This window comes from Hibiscus syriacus, unplaced genomic scaffold (assembly GCF_006381635.1).
Source record: "Hibiscus syriacus cultivar Baekdansim isolate YM2019G1 unplaced genomic scaffold, ASM638163v2 tig00112488_pilon, whole genome shotgun sequence".
Lineage (NCBI taxonomy): Eukaryota > Viridiplantae > Streptophyta > Magnoliopsida > Malvales > Malvaceae > Hibiscus > Hibiscus syriacus.
In genome coordinates this window covers 425,462-443,883 of record NW_024063342.1, presented here as the reverse complement: position 1 = coordinate 443,883, position 18,422 = coordinate 425,462, and the positions used below count along the sequence as shown (strand labels likewise).

Sequence of the window (18,422 nt, the reverse complement as noted above, 5' to 3'; positions counted from 1 at the left end):
TTTGAGTTAAAGATTAATTGTCTATCTGTGCATTTGACAGAAAGGTGTCAATCATGCTAGTTTGATGAAAGGTTAAATAACTTTGAGTAAAAGATTAATTGCCTAGCTGTGCATTTGACAGAAATATGTCAATCATGCAAGTTAGTTGAAGGGTTAAATACCTTTGAGTAAAAGATTAATTGCCTAACTATGCATTTGACAGAAAGGTATCAATCATGCCAGTTAGATGAAATGTTAAATATCTTTGAGTAAAAAATTAATTGCCTAACTGTGCATTTGGCAGAAATATGCCAATAATGCAAGTTAGATGAAAGGTGAAATGCCTTAGGCATGGAAGGATGCCATAAATGAAAATGCATAATGGTGCATTATCGGCATGAAAGGATGCCATGAATGAAAATGAATACATAATGGTGCATTATAGGCATGAAATGATGCCATAAATGAAAATGCATAACAGTTCATTATAGGCATGAAAGGATGCCATAAATGAAAATGCATAAGCCTTAGGCATGGAAGGATGCCATAAATGAAAATGCATAATGGTGCATTATCGGCATGAAAGGATGCCATGAATGAAAATGCATAATGGTGCTTATAGGCATGAAATGATGCCATAAATGAAAATGCATACAGTCATTATAGGCATGAAAGGATGCCATAAATGAAAATGCATAACAATGCATTATCGGCATGAAATGATGCCACAAATGAAAATGCATAAAGGTACATTATAGGCATGAAATGATGCCATAAATGAAAATGCTTAACGGTAACCAGTTGGCATGAAATGATGCCACCAATGAAAATACATAATGGTATATTAACGACATATAAGGTGACACTCATGGTGATTATAAAAGATAAATGACCCTTTGGCACTTTAGTGCAATACATGTCCATTACTGTATCATTTAACATAGATAGAACAAACAAAGAATGATTGGGAAAAATATACAGAAGGATAGGCATGTTGGGCATAATAAAAATAATTTCGATAAGTGTATGAAATAAATCTGGTTTAACTGAGAAGGATTTATTTGATCCTTAGGGAGAATGCGATTTAATTCGTCATTAAGTAGCCATGATTTACTTATGTATAAATTGTAGTTTCTTGACAATATTATGTCTCGCTACGTAAATACTTAACGTGTGTTGATTTCACGCGTAGGTAAAAGCAAAGACTAGCTGATTAAGGGGTACAATAGTAGCTATCATCAATCTAAGGTTGACTCTCATCAGTAACAGTAGGGCAATCACGTTTTTTGAAAATTTTATGGCATTTAATCGAAATTAAGAAAAATGTTATGTAATGTATTTAAAATGATAATTTTGGTAATATGTTTCAAAGATTGTTTTATTGTTGTACTAAAATGTTTTGTTTTAAAATTTTCGAAACAAAATTTTATTTGTTTTACATGTGGATGAATGTTTTAAAAAGTCATGTGACACCTATGACTTGTGTACGGAAACATATATGGGAAATTTGTGTTACAATACTTCTTTATTCTTTAAATGTGCATGCCAATTATGTTAATGGATTCATGAAGGTTGACATTCATTTCTCCTAAGGTGTGAACACGACTCCTCGGTTGGCTTGGATGAATGTATGGCTTAATGTATTGTTTTGAATGCATGGATTATTTGTATAGCTTAATGGTGCTCTTCACTTGGTTGCTGCCATATTAATATGTTCACATTACCATTCTTGAATGTTCTTTTTAGTTCATCACGGACAAAGGTGATTAATTGTTTTAAATATACTGTATGATTTTCCGGTCTGCACTGCCTTTGGTAATCTAGATGTAACACCCTAAATTTCAAGCTAGTAGTTTCGCGAGAGTTAAGTGGACCATGAATTTTTATAAATTTTGATGTTGGGTCGATTTAAGTTTAATATGGTCGGTTCGGAGCCCAATTAGCCCAAAAGGGGATTTTTTTAATGTTGGAAAGGTGGGAAGGACCAAAAGCATAAATTGCCCAATTTTAAAGATATAAAGGCTTTTTATTCTCTTTATCTTCTCCTTCTCTTCATATTTTTCTCCTTTATCCTCTCTAAATTCCATTAAAATAATGGTAAGTTCTTTAGCTCGTTTTTAGGCTGTAAATTTGTCCAAAATCTCTCCAGCAATATTGTTTTATTGAATCAAAGTCTTGGTTTTTTCTAGTTAGAGAAAAGTGGGAATTTTCATCAAAATCACAAAGGAAAGGAGTTTGGATAAGCAATGGGCTTCAATTCGGGTTTCTAAAATGAAGGTAATGTATTTTTAATCCTTTTGGAGTTTTAAGATTATCATAAGTATGAATTTTTTTCTATGATTTGTGTATTTAAGTATTTTATGATTTATATTTGGTATCATGATCAAATAATGTTTAGGATGGTTTAAAAGGCATTTTTATGATACTATAAGACCCTAGTTAACTCCCTAAAGCTTTAAAACCTAATTAGAAACCAATCTATGGCCTTTATGATGGTTTTGAGTGATTTTCAAAGCCTAAATAACTATTTCAGGGTTTAAGTATCTATATTGGGATGAACAATATCGATATTGGATGAATTATGGCTAAAATTAGAGATTTTAGACTGAAAGTATCTATACTGCCAAGGGGAGTATCTGTATTACCCTTACAGTATCGATACTCAGGGTGGAAGTATTGATATTGGGCCTCGATTTCAGAAATAGAATGTATTTTTGGAACCGATACTCATAGTGGTATCGATACTTGACACTAGGGTATCGAAACTACAAGTAGAGTATCAATACTACTCACTTTGAATGGTTAGTTTTAACCCAGTTAAGGCTTGTAAGAGCTTAGGAAGATCCAAAGTAAGGCATAGCCCGTGAGGGATAAAAAAGGCCAAACGAGCTCAAATGCACTCGTAGAAGTGGGTTACAACTGAAGTAACCATAGTAGGCGTAACACATTCAAGTTTCTTCAGTCGAGCATGTATACAAATTGGTTGAGTATGAGGATCATTTTAGGGGATGTACCAATCATCGATAACGTCAGTGAACTAGGAGATGTAAGTCATCCTTTTAATTTGATGGGTTTTGAAAGGAAGTTCAATAAGAGTGATCAGAGTGTTGATACCTAGAGTTTAACTTGACTCAGGTATCGGGCTAGCTAATAGTACAGCCAGTGAACAACAGATACAGAAGTTGTCGTAAAACCATGAGAATACGTAGAAACTTCGCTAGTGGTAGATAATGATTAATATACCTTTAAGTAGTGATTGACCATAATGTAGTATTATATTAAATAACAACAGTAACAGACCAATAAGCCTTTACATAACATTCTAAGCGAGAGAACAAGCAAGATAGCATCTAGAGAGAGTATGACCTCACCTTAGTGAGTCCAGTTGTGCTAGGGTATACCTATGTTACCTTAGTTACCCTAGTGGTGCATTGTTAGTGCATGAGGCACTTTAGGAGTTAGTGAAGGTGCTAGGTCTGAACTTCACGAGGAGTCAGTTAGCGAATTCAGTGTCATCTGGCATCTGAGCGTTAGGTATGCATGTGTAGTCGCGTCAGTTCAGTTCAGGTGGTGACAATCGTTTAGTAGTATAGGATATCAGATAACACATAAAGCAGGTGTGTGAGGCCCTTCTACAACTATCTATGTCCCAGACCTTAATACTCACGAACGGTGGGTTAGTCAAACTTGATATTTACAATTACTAGTGTATGATAGCTTTGTGAGACTATATACTAGTCAGAATTGCATATAGATAGTACATATTTGAGTTAAAATTGTATTTAGATAATACAAAGCTATCATAGTCAGTCTGAGTAGAGACCCGATAGAGGTGTACTCATGGTGAGGCCCTTGTCCGAGGACTAAGGGAAGCGTGAGACCCTTATTTCAGTGGCAAATCAATTAAGTCTTAAGTAGGTAGCACTTGATCAAGATCATGTATGTGCCTACTACTTAGTATTATATCTTTAGTACGCTTATTTTTATAAAACTATTAATGTTGCTCTAGATTAGAGTACTGTACTGTACTGTAGCTTTCGTGGGCATGTATATTCATAGAACCTTACTTGTGTATTTATTTTATCAAATAGTGAGATGCATTATTTTTATTTTAAATTATGTGTCACGGAGCTCCAGTTTGTAAAATATTTCAATAATTGTTTTATATGTTGTATGATACCATTGAGTGTGTTTTAAAAGAAAACGAGCAGGTTTTGGAAATCGGGGGTTTCCTCGGTAGACCAATGTGATACTTTAAGCCCATTCAGGTTTAGGGTGTTACATTAAGTGATATCAAAGCATCAGGTTGAGTCGGTCCTAGGACCAAATAGTCAATTTTAATAAGGTATCAATGAATACATACCATAGGTACTGAAAATACTTGTATAAGTTTGGAATCTTGATGGTACTTCATTCCTTAATCTGTTGTACATTTTTACGATAGTCGATAGTTCTAATCGTGGTCTGAGGAGGCAGTTCTCTCAGCTAGTTCAGGGAGACCGTTTAGTGTATGAGTACGAGAAATAATTTCTTCTGTTGAGTTGCTATGCTCTAGAGTTGGTTAAGACTTCCTTGAGGTGTAACAGGTTGAGGGACTTCGTATGGAGATTTTTGAGTAGTTGGTGGCAGACTCACCTAGAGTATTTTCAGAGTTGGCATGGCAAGCTAAGACCGTTGAGAGGATGTAAAGTGTGAGGAAGAGTTGGTTGGGTGAGTCTAATGTCCCAAGTTTGAGGACTAATGTACCAATAGACCAATCGCAGACAACCGTATAGAGGACCAGAGTTTTGAGTGAGTAGAGAAAAGTGACGTCAGTTTTGTCACTATATTGGGTCTAAGGTCAGATGTAGGGTCTCATTGGAGACCACCAGTTTCACCATTTGCGATGCGCTTTGCAGACTCTAATAGAGTTTTAAGGTATTAGAGTGCGATCATTATGGCAAAGATCTTCGAGGAATGTGCTACAAGCTTTCTATGTAGTGTTATATATGTAAATCCTTAGCACATTTGGTGAGAGATTGCTATATGTTAAATAGTGATGTTTCAAATCAGTCAAAGGGAGTGTAGCTCAGCATGGAAGAGAGCCTTAGATAGGTGTTAGTTCGATGTCCCGACAGGAGTGCAGAGGAACAGATCAACCTGTTCTCATTTCGACGGTACACTATCCTACATGTCAGTTTATAGAAGGACAGAGTCAAGATGTTGACGTCGCAGATGAGATGATAGATATGTTTTTAGTTATCTCAGTTTCTTGTGGTTTCGTCAGGCATAAGTGCATACATTGTTTTGGTGGGGTCAAGTTAAGTAGGTAGGAAATGTATTCGTATAGAGAATCTAGGAGTAAGGAATCCAAGTAAATAGTTGGTAGACCTTAGTGGAATATACTAGAGTGATCTCAGATATTTTTTGAGGACTTGAGTCAGATTTAGTAGTCGACTAAGGGAAGTTGTTAGCACAAGCGTTGCTTGACCTCATGATTATGGGTCTAGAGATAGGAGAACAAATGATTGTCCCTTGTTGAGTTGAGGATCAACTATAAAAGAATGTTGATCCGCATAATTTTTCACCCTTGTGTGTGTTTCCTAGGGGAGTATCTTCGTGGGTTGTCAAGCTAAGTACGAGACTATAAGGACTTTTCGCATCATCATTTGAGAGGGTTCGTGGGATTAACCCGTAGCGAGTTAGTAATCACAAGTTTAGCATTGGAGATAAGGATATTTGTGAGAGCATTAAGAGTACCACAATCACCTAGGTAGAAATATCAGGATGTATCTTAGTTAGTACCAAGTCACTTCAGTTGCTAACTGGGCGTAAATGACCTTAAGTACTCACGAGGAGTAAGTTAGCAAGGTGTATGCTTCGATACAGTATTTTTGCAATTTCACCCTAAGTAAAGAGGATAATTCATGTAAGATATAGTCACAAGTCTCAAGGTGCAGAGAACCCTTCAATTCCGTTAGTATGCGTTTGTACGCGAACGGTAAGTGAATTAGCTAAGTGAGTCAAGCCTCGTCAGTTATGTCTTCGTGTTGGTATATAAGCGCGAGCTATATATAATACATACTGGCATGCAACTTTAAGTGGTACCATGGATTTTAATGCTTCTAACTAAAGGAGATTGAGTGTGTTAAGCATCGTTTGACTAGTGTTAGTCATCATCAGATAGATCGGGGTCGTAAGCAATAGTGAGCGTAAGATGTAGAGTCTCAAAATCCTTAATTTAGAGTGTGGTCACGTGAGAACTATGTTTTGTGAGGCGTGCTCTCTAAGAGAGCTAGATGTTGTTAGTTCATTAGGTAAGTGGTGATTTCCAGTTGTGAGCACTTTAGTCACTCGATCAGGTGAGTAGAGTAACTGTAAGTCGCAAGGTAATGAGAAAACAATCATGTAACATGGAGGAGTATTGAATAACAATTGCATAGAAAAGCTTAAAGATCGATGTTAGTTAAGGATCTTCGTCGTATCTTTAATAATCGATATCAAGATAGTTTGGTAAGCGTTGTAAGATCTTAGAGTTATCTATGTTCAGCAAGTAAAAGAGGTTATTGGGTTATGCAGTAAGTTAACTCGATTGAGTAAGGTTAGCCAAGGAAATATTAAGTGATAGTAGTGGAGTCGTTAGTAGAGTCCTCCTTGTTAAACATTTTAAGTATTCATTATTAAGACAACCAAAGTAAGACTAGACAGTTATGGTCATCTCAATGGTTGATGCTTAAGGTCCAACGTAATTAACACCCTATAAGAAAGGGGAGAGGGTTATAGATTAGTTTATGAGTTTCTCCATTATGACTCATGTTGCTTGGATTTCTTCAGGGTAAAGTAGGTTGATATGAGTTTAGGTGCTTCGAGGTTTTCAAGTGTTTGATCTAAGGATGAATCGTTGTTTGGACCGAGTAAATTTTCGAGGACAAAGTTTCTTTAATGAGGGGTAAGTTGTATCACCTCAAATTCTGGGATAGTAGTTTTGGGTTTACCCGAGAGGTAAGTGGACCCCATGAATTTTTATAATTTAGGTATTGGGAGTTGGGTTTAATTGGGTCGGTTTGGAGCCTGATTAGCCCAAAAAGGGATTTTTTTAATGTTAGAAAAAGTGAGAAGGACCAAAAGTGTAAAATTGCCCAATTTTAAAGAGAGTGAGGCTTTTTATTCTATCCATCTTCTCATTCTCTTCATTTCTTTGTCCTTTCTCATTTTCATCTCCTTTCTCCTATCCAAATTCCATAAAAATAATGGTAAGTTCTTTAGCCCATTTTCACACTTTAAATTCGTCCAAAATCCCTCAAACAACATCATTTTATTGAATCAAAGTCTTGGTTTATTTCTAGTTAGAGAAGAGTTAGAATTTTCATCAAAATCACAAAGAAAGAAGTTTGGCTAAGAAAAGGGCTTCAATTCAAGTTTTAATACCCAAGTAATGTATTTCTAATCTCTTGAAGTTTTAAAATTATCATAAGTATGAAGTTTTGCTATGATTTGTGTATTTAAGCATTTTAGGGTTTATATTTGATATCAATATCAAATGACGTTTTAGGGGGTTTAAAAGTCGTTTTTATGTTACTTTAAGACCCTAGTTAACTCCATAAAGGTTTAACACTTGATTAGAAACCAAGTTATGGCCTTTATAATGGTTTTTGGGTATTTTTTACCCTAAATAACCATTTTAGGGTTCGAGTATAGATATTGGGATGAATAATAATGATATTGGATGAGTTCCAACTAAAATTAGGATTTCATGTTAAGATTATCGATACTGCCAAGGGGAGTATCGATATTACCCTTACAGTATCAATACTCAAGGTGGCAGTATTGATATTGGGCCTCAATTTCAAAAACACAATGTATTTTTGGTACTGATACTCATAGGGTTATCGATACTACAAGTAGATTATCGATGCTACTCATTTTGGATGATTAGGTTTGACCCAATTAAGGTTCGTAAGAGCTAAGGATGATCTGAATTAGTAAGACTTAGTTTGTTAGGGATGAAAAAGGCCAAAGGGGTACAACTGAAGTAACCATAGTAGGCGTAACATGATCAAGGTTTTTTAGTCAAGCATGTATACAGATTGGTTAAGGACGAGGATCTTTGTAGGGAATGTATCAACTAGGGGCACAATGAGCAAGTCAGATTCAGAAATAGCAGGAAGCATGGGCTTCGAGAACGTCAGTGAACTTAGGAGGTGTAAGTCATCCTTTTAATTCGAGGGATTTTGAAAGGAAGTTTAATAAGAGCGATCACGGTGTAGCTACTTAGAGTTGAACTCGAGTCAGTTATCGGGCTAGCTAATAGTACAGTCAGTGAATAACAATACAAAAGTCATAGTAAAAATATCCTGAGAATATGTAGAAACTTCATTAGAGGTAAAGAATGATTAATATACCCTTAAGTAGCGAGTGACTATAATAGAGTATCGTATTAAATAACAGTAGTAATAGACCAATAAGCCTTTGAATAACGTTCTAAGCAAGATAACGAGCGAGATAGCATTTAGAGAGAGGATGATCTCACCTTAGTGAGTCCAGTTTTTCTAGGGTATACCCAGGTCACCTTAGTTACCCTAGTAGGGCGTTGTTAGTGCGCAAGGCACTTCAGGAGCTAGTGAGGGTGGGAGTTCTAAACATTAACTAAGAGTCAGTAAGCGATGTCAGTGTTACGTGGCCTCTGGGTCTTCGGTATGCATGTGTAGTCGAATCAATGCAATTCAGGCAATGACAATCATCTAGTAGTATAGGATATCTGAGAACACCTGAAATAGGTGTGCGAGGTGCTTCTGTGGCTAACTATGTGTTGAGGCCTTAAAACTCGCGAGGGATGGGTTGGTAGGTGTACTCATGGGGAGACCCTTTTCCGAGAACTAAGGGAAGCATAGGACCCCTATTTCAGTGGCAAATCAGTTAAGCCTTAAGTAGGTAGCACTTGATCATATGTATGCGCCTTGTAACACCCTATAACCAGTCTGAAAGATAGACCCAGATACCTGAGTGTACATTAGATTCCAATCATGTTGGGCAAAATAAAATTCTAAGTCATGTGTATTATGCAGAAGAATTCAAATTAAAATCAATTCAACATGTGACATGTGGAAGCAAAACATATTCGATAACATGGAATTAAACACCAAAAAAAACAGAGCATGAACATCGCAACATTAAATCAGTGGTAAAACAGACATTTCATCTAAAATAAATTCAAGGTCAATTAGTCAAATTGAGTTTACCATTCCTTATTATTAATCTTCAATTATCAGCATGCAAAATTTCTAGTCATTCAAACATCAAACGAGTACCTAATTAAACACACAAGTCTAGAGACTAAAACATAAACAATCAAAATTTACATATGAATAACAAACACTCAATTTATGTTCCCATTATGAAATTAAGTATATTTTAATAGTGATAAACATGTCCCAACAAATTCTGAGTTATCGTTAATGATTAATTAGTAGTTCAATTTCAGGACCATTTTGAACTCACACAAACATTTAGGGGACATTCTAAGACTAAGGAACACTTCAGGCCTTTAATGAATGCGATTTTACCTTTTACCGTCGGGCTCAATAGTGAAGGGATCAATCCTCTTTTAAAAGAGATCGATCTTTTTTTGAAAGGGATCGATCCTTTTTCACGGGGAATTAATCCTATGCTCGATAGTATATTTGGGATCGGTCCTTCTGGAAAATGGATCAATCCTTTTGAAAAGGAACAATCTTGTCCTTGAGGGATCGATCCTTTCTATGAATTTCTGTAGATTTTTCAAGAACATGCATTTTTTAGTTGCCAAACATTCACACCAAAGTTTCTATAAGCTATGATCATGCTTATACACTGTCAAACCACCTCATATATGTCAAAATACAGGTGTAGCATGCTTCATAACATAGGTCAACACATCATACAAGAATTTGACATCAAAAGTCAAATATTGCATAAATGTTCATCTTTAGTACAAGTCATTACTCAGCTTTTGCATTTTGGGTCATTTCATGCTACCTAAAGGTCTAACAAGTTTGGTTTACTTGATTACAGTTGTCTAGGCACTCCACACACTTGTTTAAGGTTCAAGTCAACATTTGAGCATTCACATGAATCATTCAACCAAAAACATACAAACAAATATCAAAACAACAAATCAAATGATCGGCAAGTCTCCCATCACAAAATCAACCATCCACAACACAAGTGCAATTATTACAAATCAACATAACATCAAATGACTAAGTCTTGAGATGTCTCCTACATTGCCACCATTTATTTTCAAAACCACATACATTTCACTTGAACTTTTGCCATGCTTGATCACTTCCGTTGCTAGCCCCTCGCCTCTGACTCATTTCTAATCCTCTGAAAACGTTAAACAAAGAGTGTGAGCTGAAAAGCCCAGTGAATAACAATCATTCAAAGACAATGCACATAGCTAAAATGAATCAAAGTCCTACATACACACGCCTTACTTGTTTTTATCTCAACATATATAAAATCATGTCATTCTCGGATGATCACTTATCGCATACTAAATGCACACAAATTATAGAATGTTCAAGTATCATTTGTCAACATAAACCAATAACAACCACATACTCACATGTAAAATTACCTTATTCGGCAAGTCACACACAATGCACACATATTTTTCTATTATAAGATCAATGGCCTTTGTTCGAAACACCACTGATTGGATAAATAGACTCCTATTTTATTTGTGAACTCACATAGGTCCATAACCACGAAATTACAGAGCATTGCTCAAAGCATCAATCGGACCCTGTATAACCTGATCACACATACATATAAAACACATAGAGTACTCTTTCCTAGGCATGCCTTTCATATCCAAAGGTCATATTAAGAACAAATAGCCAATTAATTCGAGATACCAAGAGCGGTTGTCAATGATGCATAGTTTTTCACATATATTTAATCAAACTCATTTTGAAACACAATACTAATTGGTTGTCATGATCAACTCACATTATGGACATCGAGAATGTTCGACTTGTCTAATCACATATTCACATTATATATAGATTTTCATAAAAACATTTTCAAAATTCTACTTATCATTTGCGACGAATTACATTCACATTTCCAATATATGTTGCATCACACTCAATGTAGCACAATCCATATTATCATTAGCATCATCAATTAAGTCACATAATCAGAATTAAGATCAAGTATTAAATCAATCTACACTTTCCTTAACCTTGAACACATACATTCTCAAAAAATGAAAGTCACTCACCTGGTTGTCCGGTAACCGAAAATGCTTCCAAACGCTCACAAAAACACAAAGCACAAATTCTTCTCAATATATAGGACATCAAACACCTTGAAAATAAAAATAACACATCAAAACTAATGTTAAAATAGAGTATATTTTTTCTATTTCTAAAACAAAGTGAAAACATTGAAATTATCTAAATCCTTACCGAAACAACTCTCCAAAACCTTCGATTCGAATGAAATCACTTCTCCTCAACAAAAGCTTATCAACGACAACTAAAATTAACATCCAATCCAGCTAAAACCGCACTATTTAACCTCTACAACTCTTAATTCCTAGATTTCCAAAAAATGCTAAAATCAAGCTTGTTTTTAATAAATCGATATCTAAATCAAAAGCAATTGAAAAACTATTTTAACATGATTATAATCATCCCAAAAAATATCAATTTCATCAATAAAACCTCATAAACACCTTAATAAAATTAGCTCAATAATTAACTCTAAAAATCAATTTCAGCTCATAAAATCCTTTTTAGTAGATTGATTAATCAAAAGAATCATTAACAACAAATCACTTATCCTCAAAGCATGAAAGAAACCCAGGGAAGGAGCATTACCTTTCTATTAAAAGGTTGAAAAGAGAAGAAGGAAATCAACAATAACACTCCATCATGATTAAAAGTAAAAATCGGCAAAGAGGAGAGAAGAATTAGAAATCAAAGAGAAGAAAAGATGAAGAAAATGCTCAGCAAAAAGAAAGAAAATGATAGATTATAAGTGCTTTATTTAGTTATTATTTTATCTTTAAATTGCTCCTTAATTGTTAGTTTTTTTGGTTGATTTGTTCGTTTTGATTCATTTTCTGTGTAGGACACTAGATTCTGGAAATTGCACTAAAAGGACAGAATTATGCAGTTCTTTATTTTCAGAATCAAGACTGGATTAGTGGGCATGAATCTGGGCATGACACATATGACGAGGAAATGAGTCAGCATTCTAGAAGGTCCGCTCAGCGCTTCTAGAAGGACGAATAGATCATCCACACGTTTCTGTTATTCGAATTTAAATTAAACTCATGTTTTTAGGATATTAGTTTAAATATTATATTTTATCTTATCTTTGTGTTTAGTATTTTTATTTAAATAGTTTAAGTATTATCATTAGGAATTATCTCTTTATTTTAGGAATTATATTTTCCTTATTTTTAGGATTTTGAAGGCTATAAATACCCTCTCAGTGTAAGCTTAGAAACACATTCAGAAATCATTCTTCTTCTTTTCTCTGGTTTTATAAAAGTTTTATTTTCTTTTTCAAAGTTCTTCTTTATTTTATTCTTATTTTTATTTTCAAAGATGCTAACTATGATTGCCATACTTAGGTAATTTCTCCATAGCCAAGAGCTGAAGTGATGACTCAATCCTTATTGTGAGGATTGGAAAGCACTAAAATAACTTCGAGTTATTTTCTCAATTTTCTGGAGGAATAAGATTGGTAATCGACCTATCTTTTTAAAATCAAAACGCTTTTTAATCAAAAAGTTGAAGTTGGTTCAGAAGTTGTTCTGATTTATAGTTAGGAGGAAGAATAGGCTGGTAGCAAGTTCGACTTCCTGTGAACACACTTAGCGGCGGTCCGCTAAGGGAAATTGAGATCGGGCTCGATTCTCATTGAGGCAACATAGTCTGAGTCGGGTTTTTCCAGATCTATAAAACATTTTGGCGCTAACGACAATAGTCGTAGTTGGTCTCCGTAAATGACTGATATCCAAAAATAGATTTTGGGTCATCGGTTCACAAGAGAGAAAAATAAGTTACAGGGGTTGGGCCCTGTAAACTGTAACCGGTGAATAACCAAAGCAAAAATTTATTCCGAGGATCAATAAGAATTTGAGGCAAAAGCTGAAGCCCGAGACTAATTTCACTATAAGTTTATTTTTATCTCAATCACTTTAAATTTATTTAATTAATTATTTTCTTTTATCTAATTCTTATCTTTTATTTTAAAAACAAATTTTAAACCCCCTATTTAATCTTATCCAAAACTCTACCTTATCTCATCATTATCTAAATCAGAAAGTTTACTTCATCAGAAACACCAGAGTCCTTGTGGACCGACCCTGCTTCCCTACTCTACTCTTTTTTTATTTATTATTAAGAAGCTGAAATTATTTTGATAGTAAAATGACATTTGTCAAGAGAATTTAGAAGTTAAAAAATAGTTGAAGAGAAAATGAAAGTTACGTGAAATGAAAATCAATGGATGAAAATGAATTTTGATTAAAGAATGAATCTACATGGATTTTTGGTAAAAAGGAAATATTAAAATACGGTTAATTTAGGAAGGAAAAACTCTAAACACAAACCTTGGTAAAATAAGCTTCATAGACTTTGGATTTGTGATAATTTACAAAATAGTCACTAAAATCATAATTTCCTATCAATTTAATTTAATCACCAAATCAAAACACTAATTAAATTCCAAAATAAAATTCAACAACTAAATATCATTTAAAACCTCTCAAAAATATTTCCCAAATTAAAATGTAAATTTTTAACATTGTTTTCTTTTATCAAAAATTCGAAAAATCGACCCGAATACCGACCCAAACTACCAGCCTGAACTTTAGAACGTTACATTCCTACTTCTTAGTATCATATCTTTAGCACGCTTATGTTTATGAAATTCTTAATGCTGCTCTAGATTAGCTATTATATTGTTGGGCTTTGTAAGCTCAACCTTCGAATGTTTTCCGTCGGCATGTTAGTAACTTGAGCAGATTGTGGAGTACCATCACAGTAGGACTTCTAGAATCTCCTTCAAAGTATTGTATTGTAGCTTTAGTTGCTATGTATATTCAGAGAACCTTACTTGTGTATTTATTTTATGAAACAATGAAATGTACTATTTTGATTTTAAATTATGTGTAACGGAGCTCTGGTTTGTAAAATGTTATAATAATTGTTTTATATGTTGTATGATACCATTGAGTGTGTTTTAAAATAAAATGAGTAGGTTTTGGAAATCAGGGATTGCCTCGATAGCCCAATGTGGCATTTTAGGCCCATTCAGGTTTAGGGTGTTAAACTGGACATATCTCAAGCTCCCGATATCGGATTGATGCGATTCAAAGTGTTTTGGAAAGCTAAGATATAGGAGATTAAAAGTCAAGAAGACTTAATAACCCGAAGATGCTTGGAACCTGTTCAAAATTGGCAAACAATCTAGAAGATGTGAAATGTCCCCCTTAGATTGCCTTGAATTGTACCTTGTACCAACATGTTTATAAGTCACATATACACAAGTTCATGAATATGGAACATTTTATTTTAAAAAAATGAGTAACAATCTAATGCAACACATGTTCTATGCCTAATATAATAATACAAATGATATGTTAACATAAGTAAGGAATGTGTAACATAACATATGCATGAATTAAGCTAAGTAAAGATGTGATTTAATAAGTTATGCATGAATATCATATGTTATACAATATAATACTCAAACATAGTCTAAAGCATATTCATGTTATATGTAATGCATAAATGAACAAATAAACAACGAAATAAGGTAAAACTCCCTTAGAATCAACATTGTAAAATGTCCATGATGTGAGCATGTGTTGAAGAAGTTTAGCCCTAGGAAGGATCACATCATATAGTGTATCATTCTATTAGACCAACCAGTTATTGGTGGGTTAATGAACTTATAGCATTGACCATATTCAACATTTTTTTTTGAATCAACATGATTTAAAAATTTTAAAATTCAGTTTTTGATAGATTCAAATGTTTGAAAGATATCGTTTGCTTGTTATCCTCTGCGTTTCATGTTCTCTATTAAACTCACTGATGGTAGGCAAGGTTTGTTTGCAAGTACACATACTGAATAATATAACCATTGTTAATAAGATATTAATTCAGTGATAATATTACAATCTTAAGACCTTTAATATTCTAAATTTAAGTTTTGTTGCCTAAATAATATGTATTGAATCATTGATGGTGACCTTTCCTTTTCTTAGCCACCCACATTAGGATAGCTCAACCCCACATTTCTCTTTTCAATCCAACACCCTTTTGGCCTTCTTCTGTACCAACACGTTCTGAATATTATTTTCTGTAATCATTCATATATAATTTATTAATATACTAATTCAAATAAGAGATTATAAAAAATAGGGTAAACTATGTATTTAGTACCTAAACTATTAGTTTTGATCGATTTTAGTATATAAACTTTCATTTTTTTAAAATCATACCTAACATTTAGTTTTCATTTCATTTTAGTACCTCATGGTTAAAAGCTTAACGCGTTTAGTACTTAAACTATCAGTTTTGGTCTGTTATAATACCTAAATTTTCAATTTTTTTAAAACTTAACGTTAAATTTTGAACGGGTACTAAAATGAAACAAAAACTAAAGTTTTTAACGGTAGGGTACTAAAATGAAACAAAGATTAAAGTTTTTAATGGCGGATACTAAAATAAAACAAAAATTAAACTTTAGGTATGGTTTTAAAAAATTGGAAGTTCATGTATTAAAATAGATCAAAATTGATAATTTATGTATTAAACATGTAATTTACCCAAAATTATTATGAATACAAACTTTTCTATCCAATTTTCACTTCTTATATAATCAAATTTCGAATATTTAATTATTTTGTTGTCGTCGTAATTGTTGTGTTTTGAGTACAAAATAATTATAAAAAAATCAATATTTTTTGGTTTTAATAACCCTCCAAAGTGAGCCAAAAACACATAAAAAACTCGAAGAGATGAGTCATGGAGATGGACATGGTCTGCCTCTGACCTCCTCCAGGAGAGGCGGTCACCAGTAATACATGGTTTCCAATTTTTCCTTGTTATAGTCTCCAATTTCTCCCCCTTTACGGCTTTAGTAATCCCTTTTTTCTTTGAAAAAAAATCTGTACTTTTGAATAAAATGTTGAGGATATGGAAATGTTACCAGAGCTGTTTATCCCATCATCATGTAAAACACAAGTTATCAGCTCATGTTTCATTTGGGGCGTTGGAGATATTGCTGCTCAATACATTACCCATTCCACCGCCAAGAAACGCCTTCAATTTAAAGTAAGCAGTTTTTCTCTCCAATCCCAGAAACCCCCTTTTTATTTTCCAATCTCACATTCATGTTGATTTTGTGCCCAGTTTTCACCAATTTGGGCTATTGGGTGCCTGCTGTTTTTGTCTTATCATTTGAAAAGTTCCTTTATTTGTTTTGAATTGAGTGTCTGCACGCTTAGATTTTGTGTTGATATGTTGTGGGTTATGGAAGTCCTCAATGGTGAAATTTTATTGAAATATATTTGCATTTTTGTTATATATACTCGTGCTTGAAGTTCATAGGTTATGTCTGATCCACTACTATTGGTTGATACTTGGTAGTGTTCGAGGTATGTTTTAAAGAATTTATTTTCAAGTGGTAATGTAAATTCAGTATAATTGTAGCAATCTCTCGTGAGAAATTTGTTTACAACATATGGCATTGCTAGAAGAGCTGGTAAAGTTTCATAATTGGCTCTGTTTCGGTAATGCAAACGAAGCTAATATTTGTGACTTGGATTGATGGTTCCAATGTTATGGGTGGTGACTATATTCCGAAATCCCATAGATGGTGTGTAGTTTAAGCCATTGGGACATCCTAGTGTGTTACAAGGGTTCACTTGAGATAGGGTTGTTAAGAAAAGCATGTCCGTTGTTTTCTTCCCTCATTTTGTTATCGTTTCAACTTTTCATGCTGATCTACTTGTGATTAAGCTGAAATCGTGTCTTACCCTTCATTTGCGTGTGTGTTGAAGCTGGATTCTGAGTAAAACAGCTCCATTTGCACTAGTAAGACATTGATCGGTGTTTCAATTGGAAGGATGAAGATGAAGAATTTAAAGTAAACTGGAAAAGGGTAGCTGTCACAAGTACATTTGGATTCGGCTTTGTAGGATCGCTTGGACACTTCTGGTCTGTTTTTCTTCTTTTCATTTCCCCTTCTTTACTGTGATTTAATCAGGCTGATTTTTGTTTATCTGTGAAATTATACTTGGCTGCCTATAGAGCCCTATCTTAAATTAGATAGAATTTGTTCTCAGATATTAAAAGAAAAGAAAGCTCTAAAGGTGTTCTTTGGGAGCTTTTGACTGTTAGTAACAGACTGTTTTTGTATGTGATGGTTGTGAGTTAGCATTCTACATACCTCCAAGAAAATCAAGGTTTTGTCGAGTTCAAATTGCTAAGTCTTGAACACTGAAATTCTACTTCTCGGGGATTTAAACATGTTTCCCTGATACATTTGATAAAATATTGCAGAATTCTTCAAAATTCTTACAGATTTCATCGAACTAATTAGTTGGATAATTTGAAGTGTATTGTAAACAGAATTTAGAACTGTTTTTAACGTGTAAGATTGCAATGTTGTTATATCTTCAACCGGTTATGTCGAATGCACTTCGCAATGCAAGCTGGCAGCTACTTACGACCATATCCTAAATGAAGCCTTGGACAAATTTATGAAGATGAGGCTTCAACTCCGCCTGAAGTCAGCAAGGTTAGTTGGTGCCAAAGTTGCAATGGATGGCCTTATCTTTGGCCTCTTTGACTTGTTCGTGTTTTTCACTCATATGGGGTTTTCCACCGGCAAAAGTGTTCTTGAAGTGAAGGAAGACTTGAAGAGAGATTTCCTCCCGGCCTTGATTTTGGAAGGTGGCATATGGCCAATCGTTCAGGTTACGAATTTCTGATATGTTCCGGTAAGATACCAACTCCTTTATGTCAATATGTTCTGCTTGTTAGACAGTGCCATTTTGTCGTGGACCGAACAAAAAAAAAAGATGCTCCATGGAAACAGAAGTTTACTTCTTTTACATCAATGAAAGAACGATGAGGCCCAGGCAGATTGTGAATTTTTTTTTTTTTGCTTCCTCTTTTACCTCTTACTGATCAGAGTCTTAAGTGTACAACAGAAAATTCATGTACCGCTGAAAAAATTAATGAAGAAAACCTGAAATTTGGTCTGGTTGAATTAGTTTAAGCTTTTGGTCGAATATTACGAGCAATCTTCACTCGAATGGGATGAACACTCAGAACCATATCTGAAAATCTGGTATACAATTTTTCTTGAATCTATATAAATTGTTTACAGATGTATCCATCATTTTACTATTTTGTGTTGTCTCATGAAAATAAAAAACCAATTCA

At 34.1% G+C, this 18,422-nt stretch overlaps 1 protein-coding gene and 1 long non-coding RNA gene across 2 annotated transcripts; one reads left to right on the top strand and one right to left on the bottom strand.

The window, feature by feature from the left end:
- Positions 1–1,101: 1,101 nt before the first annotated feature.
- On the bottom strand, positions 1,102–17,144 carry LOC120180042. Its single transcript, XR_005521663.1, has 3 exons — positions 17,009–17,144; positions 12,709–12,712; positions 1,102–1,113 (listed from the first exon to the last, which is right to left on the bottom strand). It is a non-coding gene; the product is annotated as an uncharacterized LOC120180042 (long non-coding RNA).
- On the top strand, positions 15,920–18,373 carry LOC120180040 (PXMP2/4 family protein 2-like). Its single transcript, XM_039185470.1, has 3 exons — positions 15,920–16,304; positions 17,098–17,191; positions 17,715–18,373. Exons 1-3 carry the CDS (start codon positions 16,167–16,169, stop codon positions 17,963–17,965), a joined length of 483 nt encoding a protein of 160 aa, XP_039041401.1. The 5' UTR covers positions 15,920–16,166; the 3' UTR covers positions 17,966–18,373.
- Positions 18,374–18,422: the final 49 nt, after the last annotated feature.

What these genes read in the sequence shown, in the direction of transcription:
- LOC120180040 (XM_039185470.1), top strand. Translation starts at nt 16,167, where the DNA reads ATGGAAATGTTACCAGAGCTGTTTATCCCATCATCATGTAAAACACAA. An exon ending in AGAAACGCCTTCAATTTAAA is followed by an intron (nt 16,305 to 17,097) that starts GTAAGCAGTTTT and finishes TTCAATTGGAAG; the next exon opens with GATGAAGATGAAGAATTTAA. An exon ending in ATCGCTTGGACACTTCTGGT is followed by an intron (nt 17,192 to 17,714) that starts CTGTTTTTCTTC and finishes ACCATATCCTAA; the next exon opens with ATGAAGCCTTGGACAAATTT.